The sequence below is a fragment of the Perissodus microlepis genome, chromosome 4, assembly GCF_051167445.1.
Source record: "Perissodus microlepis isolate ML-2025 ecotype Zambia chromosome 4, ASM5116744v1, whole genome shotgun sequence".
Taxonomy (NCBI): Eukaryota; Metazoa; Chordata; class Actinopteri; order Cichliformes; family Cichlidae; genus Perissodus; species Perissodus microlepis.
Genome location: NC_140464.1, coordinates 1,807,110 through 1,820,216, shown reverse-complemented (window position 1 = coordinate 1,820,216; position 13,107 = coordinate 1,807,110). Strand labels below are relative to the sequence as shown.

The 13,107-nt window shown below is 40.7% G+C and overlaps 1 protein-coding gene across 1 annotated transcript; it reads right to left on the bottom strand.

Annotated features, from left to right (window-relative positions):
* Positions 1-3,120: 3,120 nt before the first annotated feature.
* LOC146387960 (serine protease 33-like) lies at positions 3,121-12,105 on the bottom strand. The gene is made up of 6 exons (XM_084925012.1): positions 12,040-12,105; positions 8,700-8,720; positions 8,078-8,240; positions 7,723-7,988; positions 4,215-4,357; positions 3,121-3,616 (listed from the first exon to the last, which is right to left on the bottom strand). The coding sequence occupies exons 1-6, from the start codon at positions 12,086-12,088 to the stop codon at positions 3,347-3,349; spliced, it is 912 nt and encodes a 303-aa protein (XP_084781138.1). The 5' UTR covers positions 12,089-12,105; the 3' UTR covers positions 3,121-3,346.
* Between the last annotated feature and the right edge of the window lie 1,002 nt (positions 12,106-13,107).

Sequence of the window (13,107 nt, the reverse complement as noted above, 5' to 3'; positions counted from 1 at the left end):
ACACGTTTCAGACACATTTTCACAGCTCTGTGATCGATAATGACGTTTATCTGATTTTGATGATCCGCAAAACATCAAACAGTTTATTTAACACGGAGCCACAGACGGCATCAAAGTATGAAGGCCACACAAAAACCCACAGTTTAACAAGTCTTTAACAAGTACACACCGAGAACAGCAAAGAGGCGGAGCCTTTTACAACAGGTAAACTCAGGTGTGGTGGAAGAAAACAGCAGTTGTTCCTGTGATCACCATTAAAACTTTTACTGGGAAAAACTGTCGCGCGTCCTTCATCAAAGCAGCTGATGAACAAAGTCCGACATGAAGGAAAACAAACTTGCATCCACCGCTGTTCGTTTACAGAGAAACATCTGCACCAGGCTCCAGGAGCTTATTAAAAGATGATTCATGTTTAGATGATACAGCTTAATGAAGGCTGACGGCATATTTACACGGAAGCAGCAAACAGGGAGAGTCGTGAGGTGTACTAGACCAGTGTTAGGGTTTTCACAACATTTTTCAGATTAAAAGTCAAATAATATAAAATACTGTATTAATTTAAAAACATTCTTTAAAAGAATACATTTTATTTTAATATGACATGTACATACAATCAAAGCATTTTTTTGAAAGATTTTATTTTCAGTTAAACTTTTAAAGTGGAAACCAGTTAGAAGTTCATTTTCAAAGACCTGCTTTTTGTCCTCTGATAATTCTATATTGCTCATTAATAACACAAAAGCATTTCTTATTTGATTACTCAATTAATCGATGGAATAATCGATGGATTACTTGAGCACTGAAAGAATGGACAGCTGCAGCCTTACTTCAGATTGAGGTCAGCAGCAGTATCTTATTTGCAGAGAGAGGTTCAACTCATTTAACATGGAGGACCCAGTCAGCTGACGCTCGCTGGACGAGTGATGCTTTCCTCTTCCTGCCTGTGTGATGACGTTTCACTGCACATTTAATCCCTCACATGTCTCCGTTTGACAGAGAGAAACATCATTTCATCAGTGTGTCCCAGTTTTTCTACATGATGCAGAAATGTGTGAAATTATTAATAAAGTTCTGACAGCTGCCCAGAAAGCTTTTCTTGATTCACAATTTTATTTTATTTTTTATTGTTGTTGTTTTTATTTTTAGACCCATGGTCTAAAAAACAAACAAACAAAACAGCAACTTTTCGGTCATGTAACTGTATGACATGTATGAATGCCTGCATGGAAGGAACTGTGAAATGCATGAAAATGCCGTTAAAACTCCAAAATTGACGCTTCACATTTTCTCAAGCTATCCAGCGTCCTTCCCAAGAGGCTTTGGGGGGCCAATTCTGGCCACAGGGCCTCATGTTGAAAAACGAGGGTTCACTAAAAATTGGTTCCACACATAGCGGGTGTGTGGCAGTGTGGGCTTAGCTGTGTTCAGTGGAAGCATCTTCCTCCTCTGACTGTAGTTACTGTGACTGTCATGAGATGCAAAACTGAAACACTGAGGGAGGCGGAGCACAGCTCAGGGTCAGCCACTACTTTTTGGTTACTGTTGCTGCTGCACGTCACTTTATGATGGGTGAGGTTTTATCTAAGTTTCTGCTCTTTGCCAGGAGCCGCTCACATGATGATGTCACCAATGGTCGACTTTGTTTACGAGGTAACATTAGTTAGTCTGATGAAGGCCAAAGTCCCACATCCTCTCGATTATCATGCAGAATGAAATAATTACAATACATTTTTTTACAGCTGCACACAGAATCCTGCACGTTAGGAAAATATGTTTTATTTAATAGAATAAAAGAGCACAGATATCACGCCAGACAGTTTTTCACTAACATACCAAACAAACAGCAGCAGGTTTAAACACAGGCCACACAAATATCCCCGATTATTTTAATAAGATGTGCAAAAGTTAATAATAGTAAATATTCCTCCTGTTTATTGGACTTAAACAGAAAATCACAGTTACTGGCACTTGGCTCAAACATTTTAAAACATTAAAGTTAATCAACGAAAAGAAAGATAAAAAGAGATAATAAAGCCAATAAAATGGCTTTAGTTTCTTCATCATGGTTGTACAAAGACTGATTTGTGTTTGTGCAGGTCTGAGATCAGCTTGGTTCTGTCTGAGATTCCTTCATATTTAGAGTTTTTCCTCCTCGCTGTCTCCGAGTGTTTCTCTCTGCTTCGACTGCTCTGAGACAGTCCGTGTTTGATTGAGCACAATGTAAATAGTGTGTGAATGTGTGGATGACTGGATGTGTAAAGCGCTATACAAATACAGGCCATTTACCAATTACCAAATAACATGAAAGTGAGTTAAATCATTTCAGAATGTGCCCCAGAGGGGCCGATATGGCAGCCTCGCCTCTGTCAGTCTGCCCCAGGGCAGCTGTGGCTACAAGCTGCCTCCACCTGTGTGTGAATGTGAGAGTGGATCAATAGTGGTATTGTAAAGCGCTTTATAAATGCAATCCATTATTATTATTATTATTATTATTATTATTATTATTATTATAAATATAATCATTGGTTGATTTTATATATTAAATTCTAAAAATCAAAGAATACAACAATAAGATTTTTTTTAAATGTTACATTTTAAAATGTCATTTTATTAATTTATATTTTATATATTCTGTCTTTAAATTGTGAAAATATATTTTAAAATCTTAATCTTAATAGTTTTTTTTATACCAGTGTTTTAGCCAAACATATTCAAGATAACAGTTGTTGTAGTTATTATACGGCATTGCTAATTTCTTCCTTTTGATGTATTCTATCATATCGGGGTTTTAAATTACATTTTTAATTGTTATTTGATATAGAAATAGAAAGTGATGGATGACACAGTTTTAATTCAACGAAAACATTAATCAAATATAAAATAATTCTTCTAAAGCTTTTTTCAAATTGTTCTTTGAAATCATTTAAAGACTGATTTTCTTTTTCAAAATAAATGTATTTATAACAGTGCTCAGGCTCTATTGACGTAAAATATTTTATTTTTTATAAATATGCATTGTTAATCAGTGATACTTAAAAGTTTAAGGGTCATTATTCTGCAGTTAAGTTCATGTAAGCATTGTTTTTAATGGAAGTAATCAATCTTTTTTTTTGGGGGGGGGGGGGGGGGGGATTTGTTGTTTTTTAATCTGTTTTATTGACTTGACAAACAAAAATAAAACCAAACATTCCCAGGATTCCCGTTTTGTCTAATGTTATTAAAACAGCAAAGTGAACTGGAAACAAGTGTGAACTTTTGAGCCTTCAGGGAACATTTTTCTGTTGTCTGAGAAACTGATGATGAAAATACAGTTTTTCCAGTGATATTCAGCAGAAATGATGAATTCCTATGAGAGGACAAAGAGAGAGAAGAGGATGGGGAGGATGGAGAGCAGCAGAGGAACTGAGAGGTAGATGAAGTGAGCCGAGGAGGGTACAAAGGTGATGAAGCCCGGCTGGTTGGAGGTGATCTGGCTGTTGATCCAGGACTGGTACTGTGATACCCGAGTGTAGACTCCTGGGAAATTGGGCTGAGCGCAGCCTCTCCCAAAGCTCACTACTCCAGCCTGGACCCAAATGGAGCTGTTTTTAACCACCAGTGGGCCTCCAGAGTCACCCTGCACACATCAGACATGGTGGTTATAGCACCAGCAGCCATGTGGATGCATATATGGATATATTTACATCTGTGTAAAAAGTGACAATATAAATGTATTATATTTGTATAATTGTGTGTGTGTGTAAATATCAGTCTGTCAAATGAATTTGCTAACATTTGCGAGACACAATTTACACAAAACCCCCCCACAAATGTTAAATTCTGTATGAAAAAGATAAATAAATAAATTACCAATCAATCAATCAACGGTAAACATTGTTATAGTTCTTGTTACTGTGTTCATTTTTATATAACATAGTTTTTTACGCTGTTTTTTTAGCATTTACACTTAATTTTATTTATCTAATTTATGTTAATACCTTTAAAATAATCCGATTCCTCAGACAGTTTAAGTTGAGCTAGTTTTTCAATGTGATGAAAACATCTGGACACAAACCCAGTCAAGTCAAACTGATCTTTACAGTACGACAAAAGTGTGAACAAATACATGTTTCATATTTTGGGTCCTTCAGAGGTTCCACTGTCTGCGTTGTGATTGGTGCTTTACATCGTGGCTTCAGACTCATTTGTAGGTGTTCATATGGACCCACACTCACCTGGCAGGAGTCCTTTCCTCCCTGAGTCACGCCGGCACAGATCATGTTGCTTGTGATTCTACCATTGTAGGCATCGTTACAGTCGGTGTTGGACACGATAGGGATGCTCACCTCCTGTAGAGCCCCAGGGAAAGGAAGGGAAACTGAAAAAAACCAAACAGATATGAGCAGTTTGAGGCATGAATCCACCACGTGTGAAGAAAATGCTTGGATACTGTTATATATTTATCTTTCCTATCGTTAGAGTTGGTAGATCAGGATCAACACTTGTAGCCTGTGTACACTCATTCACTCACTTCTGTTAAATTTGCTGTTTTAGTTGCTCTTCAAAATGTATTTACTTACCTTTCCTGCAAAGTCAGAGACCTACTGTCATGGTCCCCGTGTCTGCCCGGACGGCTCCACAAGGCCACATGTGTTTCTGTTTACTTCCTCCTCTCACCTCCCCGCCGGGGCGGAGCTCATTACGGGCTCCCGCCCTTGGCTCACACACCTGCTCTTCATCAGGCTGCAATTATGTGTTGGACATTTAAGGCCGGGACGCAGACAGTCTCATAGCTGTGTATAGTTTTCCTGGACCCTGCGTAGGTACCCGCCGTGTGAATTTGAGTGAAGAGGAGGGCGAGTGTAAATTAGATTTTTCCCTTGGAACCCCGCAATTCCCCCACTGTATATATGTGCACTTGGTGATTATGTAAATAAACGTCATTCCTTGTATTGAACTCTGCTCTGTGCTTGGTTCCTCCCCTGAATGTGACAGAATCATCCAGCCAATGAAATGGACTCAGCAGACCCAGCAGCTTCCGCTCCTATCCTCGCCGCCTTGATAGCAATTTTGGAGCGCCATGAGCAAATGTTTGCTCGCACCAGAGGTGAGCTTTCAATCCTTAAACAAGCTGAGGCACAGCTAACACCTCTGCTGGCACCTCCACCTCCACCTCCACCTGCAGCCGCAGCTCCACCAGTCGAACCAGCTCCAACTGTAAGAGTGTCAGCCTCCGCACCCACACCTGTTCTGTTTGACAGATTCCTTCCCACACCTAGATCCTTTTCTGGAGAACTTGGTAAATGTGCCGGATTTCTTACTCAGTGCTCTCATCAGTTTCATCAGCAGCCACAAGTGTTTTCTAAAGATTGTTTATATCGTGCAGCTGCTCCAGGACCGTGCTTTGACATGGGCACAGGCTGTGCTTCAGACTACCCCCAAAATTTCTTTTGCTGACTTTCTGGAAAAATATAAAAATATTTAAAAAAATAAAATATAAATAAAATAAATATAAAAGTGTGTTTGATAAGGAGGGCACCGCAGCCGCGGCTGGCCAGCGACTGTTCGCCCTCAAACAGGGCTGGCGGAGCAGGAGAAGTGGGGGCAGGAGGCTCTCAAAAAGCGCATAGTTGACGAACATTAATGATGAGATTTAAAATGAACTAATGCTTCTTGAACTTCCTTCCTCTCCGGATGCCCTCATGCTTTTGTGTATTAAATAGGACGATCGTGTGCGCGCACACCGGAGCTCGCTTGCACATGTGGGTTGCGAACACATGGGGCTTCCCAGAGCTTACACAGCAACTCAGGGACCACGTGAGTCGGAGCCCGGCGAGGGGGACGCTCCCGGCTTTCACCTGCGGAGCGCCAACGCCGTTTCACCGCTGGTGAGTGTGTTTATTGCGGCCGCAAGGGTCACTCCATTTCCAACTGTCCGGTACTGTCAAAAGGGCGCGCCCACCAGTAGTGGAGAGAATATTGGTGGGCGATCTATCTAGTGACGAGGCTCTCCCCAAGACTCCTCTTCCCTGCTAAATTAGGTGTTTAAACTGTCTCCCATCCTCTCTCTGTGCTCATGGACACCTCCCTCGCTGATAAATTGAATATTCCTTTAGAGACACTGCCCAACCCACTCCATGTTCACACCCTATCTGGCCAACACCTACCGATATAACCCATGTGTCTGAGCCTCTCTCTCTCCCTCTTATTAAACCCCGATTCTTTTGTCCCCATGACAGAACAGAGAAAACCGACTCAGTGTGGTAAAACATCTATATTTCTTTTTATTCAATAATCTTCCGGAAGAGAGAGACCTCTGCACAGCCCAAACGCCAGTTGCAGGATCTCTAACATTTTTAGCTCCACATATGTCTTACATGGTGTTATTTCTGTACTGTGCACGTCACACAGTTTCAAACATTGCTTATATGGCAAAGCTCCTCTTTTCTGTGTCTTATCTATTAATATGCCTGTGCACTAAAACTTCCTGTTTTTCAGTCTGGCTGAGCACTTAGTTTGTGAGTCAAAAGTGGCCTTGCTCTACAAGCCTTCATTATTAAAGTACATAAAACAATCTAATGAGCAGATACGCATTAAAAATATCTCTCTATTTCTCAACACTCTCCAGCAATCGCACTGAGAGGATTTGTTTTTCCGTGTTCAAAGCACCGCTCACTCCATTAGTGTTGGGTCATCCACTATTGCCAAAGACACCAGGGAGTATGTCTCAGCTCGCTCTACATGTGCCCAGAAGAAACTCTCTAACCGACTTCCATGGCCCCCGTGTCTGCCTGGACGGCTCCACAAGGCCACATGTGTTTCTGTTTACTTCCCCCTCTCACCTCCCTGCCGGGGCGGAGCTCCTTACGGGCTCCCGCCCTTGGCTCACACACCTGCTCTTCATCAGGCTGCAATTATGTGTTGGACATTTAAGGCCGGGACGCAGACAGTCTCATCACTGGATGACAGTGCAAGACACGTTAGTGAATCTCCAGCTCTGTGAACCTCCTGTGTGTTTTTGCCTCAAAGTAACCGAACTTTCCCTGTGTATAATTTTCCCTCACCTGTGACCTACCCACTGTGTGAACGTGAGTGAAAAGGAGAGCAAGTGTGAATGAGATTCCCTTCCTGGACTTTTTCCTTGGACCCTTGGAACCCCTCAATTCCCCCACTGTATATATCTGCAGTTGGTGATTCTGTAAATCAACGTCATTCCTTGTATTGAACTCTGCTCTGCGCTTGAGTCCCACCCCTGAATGTGACACCTACATAGAAATACTTTTTTCCCTGAAGCCTTGATTCTATCTTAAACTGATCATTAATCATTAACTTGAACTTGCATGTCGATTTTTAAAAAAATGTAATTTACTAATGGCCTGGATTACTGAAAATGGGAATATTAAGCTAATGCTATATCTTACCTACTGGTGAATAAAAACTTTTAAAGTAGGATTTACCAGGTGGGGTAAAGCTAAGGTCAGTTATAGCAGCGCAGCCTGAGATGACCAGATTAAGCATTCAGCTTTCAACTGCATCATAAAGATCCAAGAGTAAGAAAAAACTGCTCTAAAGAGTTTGGGCGCACAGGAGTTACCGCAAACACTGACCTCATTAAGATCACATGGATACGCCAGGAAATGAAGAAAAGCAGGAGGTGTTGATCCCAAATTGACAGAAGCTGAGTATGATCATAATCCGACTATAACAGTAAAGGTTAGTAACTGTCGCTGCTCCAGTTCTTACCGCCGTCTCGGATGTCGCCCCAGCCGGTGACCCAGGTGGTCGTCTCTGCAGGGAAGTTGCTTCCCTCCTCCGCCAGACACACAGGTCGGATGTAGTCCGTGAACTCAACAGTTGAGGACAGCCGCAGCAGTGCGATGTCATTGTTGTTGGAGTTGGAGTTGTATTGTGGATGTATGATTATCCGTGACACTGACCGGGAGACCCCATTAGTATTAGTGCTTTGCAGTGACTTGTATCCGAGGTGAACGGTCAGGCGTGATGGGGTGCTGAAAATAGCAAGAAGTACTGACTGTTAGTGCTTAATTAATAGTTGACAGGTGAAGAGGGTGGGTCATATGACAGGGTGAGAGCTTACTTGGGGAAACAGTGGGCAGCAGTCAGGATCCATTCATTGTTGACCAGGGAGCCTCCACAGAAGTGGCGACCGGATGTTTGCAGACTGACCTGCCAGGGCCACGCTCCCGCAGGAGCATCCTGGCCTCCTACGATCTTGGTGTTAAGTGGAGCTTGTCCACAAACTGTAGGCAAAGACATTTATGCACAAAGCAAAATTACTCTCAAACATTCAAAGCTGGAGAGCAGCTTCAGACCAGATAACGCCGTGTCGGCCCATAAACAAAGCACGAGTGAATCCAGAGGTCAACAAATGAAAGCTCATCAGTCTGTCCCGTTTCAATGAGCCCAAATTTCAGGAACATCTTAAGAGACTTTGGAAAATTCAAAATCAAAACTTAGTGTATTTCAAATTCCTCTTCATAATGAATAGAGGAATACGGGACATCAGACTACTTATTGTTTAACGATGAAGAACTGCCGTACGAGGGGAAAAAACCCTGAAATGTCAGTTCCTACATTTTAAAATGTGACCGATTGAAAATAATAATACAGCTGAAAACCATTTTATATATACATGTTCTTATCTTGTGTGTGTGCATGCATAGCTGAGTTATATTAATAAATGGATTATCAGCACTCACCATCGAGCTGTGCGTTGCTTCCTGTTTAGAGACAATAGAAACAGAGACATGATGTATTTGTTAGATCTCAGTGAACTGAACAGGCTGGTTGTTCTTAACGTGCTGTTGGAGTTTCTAGGTGGGGCTGGAATGTGCGGCATGAAGCCAAACAAAAGACAGAAACGATATCTTTATTTTTTTCTGAGACAAGAAAACGATGATCTTGAAAAACAGGACATATCAGGAGGCCACAGTAAGAACACAAATGTACGGAGAGGTTGTGGTATGAAGAAGTGCGGCATTAAAGATTTTATCTTTCCACGGTTGATGGTTTGACTGACAGCAAATAGCCCTATTACCAGCCTACTTTTGAATGCGAACATTTACAAAACATTCTGCTTTATGCTTCATTAAACTTCAGAGGGAAATCAGCTACTTCCTCTGTCATTGTGGAGATTTTAAAAGACTGTCAACAAAAACATTAAATTTAAAGAATGAAAAACTCAATCTCATTGCAGGCCGACATGGGCAACTCTTTCTTTTTTTACTCATCTGCGAACCCAACAGGAAGTCGTTGAATAAACACTTTGTTCACCAGCGTGGTGTTAAGAGGAGAATGACCCTGGAAATGTCACATTTAACACATCACTGAAATACAAAAGTTTAAATAATGCTTTCAATTAACTTTTGTATTTCCATAGTCAGAGGTTTTTCTCTACAGTACTTCCTGTTTTAATGGTCATATGGTTTTTACCAGTGATGCTCGGTCTATACCGATATGGGTTCCATGCTAGTGTACCATGGCTGATTTCTGCTTGCAGTGACATAATTATTGTTTCTGATTCAACCTATGTGAGAAAACGGCCTCTGAGGCGAGAGCATTCAGTGAAAGGTAAAACCTACCAACGTGTCGATACCTCAGTATGAATCATCAGCAGGACACCGAGAATCAAACCGGCCAGCCTGGTTTTTTTAAACCGAAAAAAGCTTTGACGTGACCTGAAGCTCCTTTAAACTGTATGACTTCAAAGCTCTTTGACTTGTTTACTTTAGTCTACAGCTCTTAAATGATCAGCTGATGGACGTCACGTTTTCTTTTCCAAGAATTTGTGTTTGTTCTGTGGAACACGTCGGGAACATCGGAGCTTCTACAGTCGAAAAGCACGATGTGAGAAAACCAAAGAACTTTATGGTGAAAGCAGTTTTCTGGTTTCTTATTAATGTTTTAGCAGGAAGATTCCTTTAAATCATGTCTAAAATAAAATGTATTATTTTTATTATTACTGAACTGCATTATTTGATGAATTAAAGCTGTTCTTTACTCACAGCTTGACTCTGTCTGAACTCTGACCTGTGATGTAAGAGGAAGCAGAAAAACACGCTTTTGTTGCTTTTTATGTTTTAAATGATTACAGGGACGATCTGTTTTATTATTTTATGATGAAGTCATGATGGCATGATGATGTTTGTTTGTTTGTTTTTCTCAGCTGATTTCTCCTTGTTTTGTAATTAATGTTAAATTAAAATACTCTTAAAAACTTTTATTGGAATCAACTTTCAGTCCTCGACAGAGATAAGGAAGCCCCCGTCCATCAGGCCCTCAGGGCTGAGCAGCTGACTGTCACCATCAGTAAAGCACGGCGGCGCTATCATCACGCTTTAGAAACTCATTCAGTGTGCCCGATGCTACCAGTGCATGCTGGCATCAATTCAATTCAATTTTATTTATATAGCACCAAATCACAACAAAAGTCGCCTCAAGGCGCTTCATAGATACAGAGAAAAACCCAACAATCATATGACCCCCTATGAGCAAGCACTTTGGCGACAGTGGGAAGGAAAAACTCCCTTTTAACAGGAAGAAACCTCCGGCAGAACCAGGCTCAGGGAGGGGCGGGGCCATCTGCTGTGATTGGTTGGTATGTACATAATGTGCTCTGGCATCATCACTATGACATATTAATTAGTTCCTGATGGTTTCTGTTCAGACTGAAAGAGGACAAAGTTCACATGATTGTTTCCTGCGGGTGAACTTTATTTCACTTCCTCTTATTCTGCTTTGTTGGGCTAGCTTCACACAACGATCTTCAAAGAATAACTAAATAAAGTGAAGGCAAACGGTAGCAGACAGCTAGCAGCTGTAGCTGTCTGTATCCATCACTCACAGCAACCACAGCCCTCACTTTAATAAAACACATCTAAAAGCTACAGTTGTCTGTGGGACTGACTCGATGCCTCAAGCAAATAGAGAACTGCAGTTTTCAGTATTTACACCAAAATAGCCCCAAATATTCATGTCAGAAGCAGGCGCAGGGACAGGCAGCCACCTGCCGACCTAAATGTAAACGTCAAAATATTTGACTTATTATTTGCATATTTCCACGACCCTTTATCCATAACACATTCATAGAACTTACCGTTGTATATATCGTATTATCTTATTTATTTTGTATTTCTTGAGTTTATATTCTGGTACACTCTTTGGATTCTTCTGTTATCTGTACCTGAGCTGTGGTAACGCACAAACTTCCCCGCCGTGGGATCTGTAAAATCTTATCTTATCTTCAAACTGGTACAGTTTACAAGAATTCACTCCCATGACTGCTAATTGAAACTGCCACAAATCTCTTACAGGACAGTCGCCTGAGAGCAGGAACTGTCAGCAGTGAAGTGGAGAAGGATTCAGATATTTAAAAGATACTTTTACTGAGAACTTACATTAAAAAAAACCTGTAAACGTATGAGCAGAAGGATAAACTACAGCAATACAAATTATATGCTTTTTATTGATGCTGAGACATTTCGATGTACATGAATTGTTAATTTTATTAGTTGAGTAAATTTGTGATGTTTCACATCCTTCTAAACTTTATATATTTAGCATTTATCTCTGAATTTAGTGAAATAAAGTACAAAGTATTAAAACGATGTCCTTCTAACTTTAAGATCTCAGATTGTAGAAGCTGGTATTGTTGTGGCTCTTTTCATTTGTTCATTTGTTTATGGTAATCATGAGTCAGCTTGTTGTATTGTTCTGTAATGAGCAGTAAAAGCAGCACAAGAGCCCGACTCAGGTCTCTGAGAAACATGGAGAGTCAAACTGACGCGTCTGGATTTTCGTGTTCGTGTAGCAGTGAAAACAGGAAATTTACAGATTTAAAAGCAGACTTTTAATTTTGTTTGATGTTACAACCAGAACAAATGTGTGCCTCTGCTCTCAGAGTGTCCACGGCCATTTATAACTTACAATATTGTAAATTATTACAATTTTGTAAAAAGAGACGAGCCGAATTTCTTTGTATCATCATTTAAATTGCAAAATAAATGAGATTGTGAGTCTTAAATCTCAGCTGAGACTTACCTGTAAGCGTTAAGGCCAACAGCAGGACTCCACATGAAAACAGCTCCATCCCCACAGAGTCTTTTCTCAAAGTGTCTCCCAACTCCAACGGCAGGAGTCTGTAAAGCACGAGGGCGTGGCCGCCTGCATCATACCTGACCGTCAGCCAGCTGAGCACACACCACAAACACACCTGACACACCTTCTTCTGACACCAAAAGCAAACACAGATGCAAACAGACCACACTGCTCACTGTGCTAATGTTGTTGTCCTGATTTGTTTTTATTGATATGTTTACATTCATACAGATTTTCCACCAGTTTTCCTGTGAAAATGGTTTCATTTTTATTAATTTGCCAACAAAATATGTCAAATATTAAAAGCATTTCTCTATTTTATTTTACAAATATTATTACTTAGAGTTTTATGTTCACTCACTTTTCTTCTGACAAATAAAGTCGTCTAAGGAAAGAAAGCTCCTTAGACGACGATGACCTGGATGACTGAGAACCTTCACCGACAAATAAAGTCACAAACACTTTTCTTTATATTGTTTGCTTGTTTTTATATTTTATTTTCTGGCTTTTACACAGTTTCTGACCAACTGACCTGGTTAGTCCCTTTTTAAAAAGTATTATATTTATTTATTTTTTATATTTTTATATATTTTTACCACAAATTTTCTTTCCTATCATTTTACTTCATTATTTTACTCCTAGTGTTGGTGCCAAGCCCAGAAAAATGGCACTGTTGTGTTAGGAGGGGCATCGGGTGTAAAATCCTCAGCAGAGCAAACGTGGATCATAAAGGACATTTCCGCACCGGATCGACCTCTGCCCCGGTTACTCATGACTGTGCTGCTGGCCTTAACGCTGCACCTGAGATCACAGACCAATTGTAAAGTCAGATGTGACGCTGATGGAGAGATCGGTGCAGGGCGATGGAGATGCAAATCGTTTCAGTGAGATCTCATTCATGGAAGTGATGTGAGACGCACGGAGCAGCCAAAGCTCCACGATGGCCATGCTCGGCTTGGACTTTAACGTTCTGTTATTATGAAGTATTTTCTTTTTTGATTCTGAGCTTAA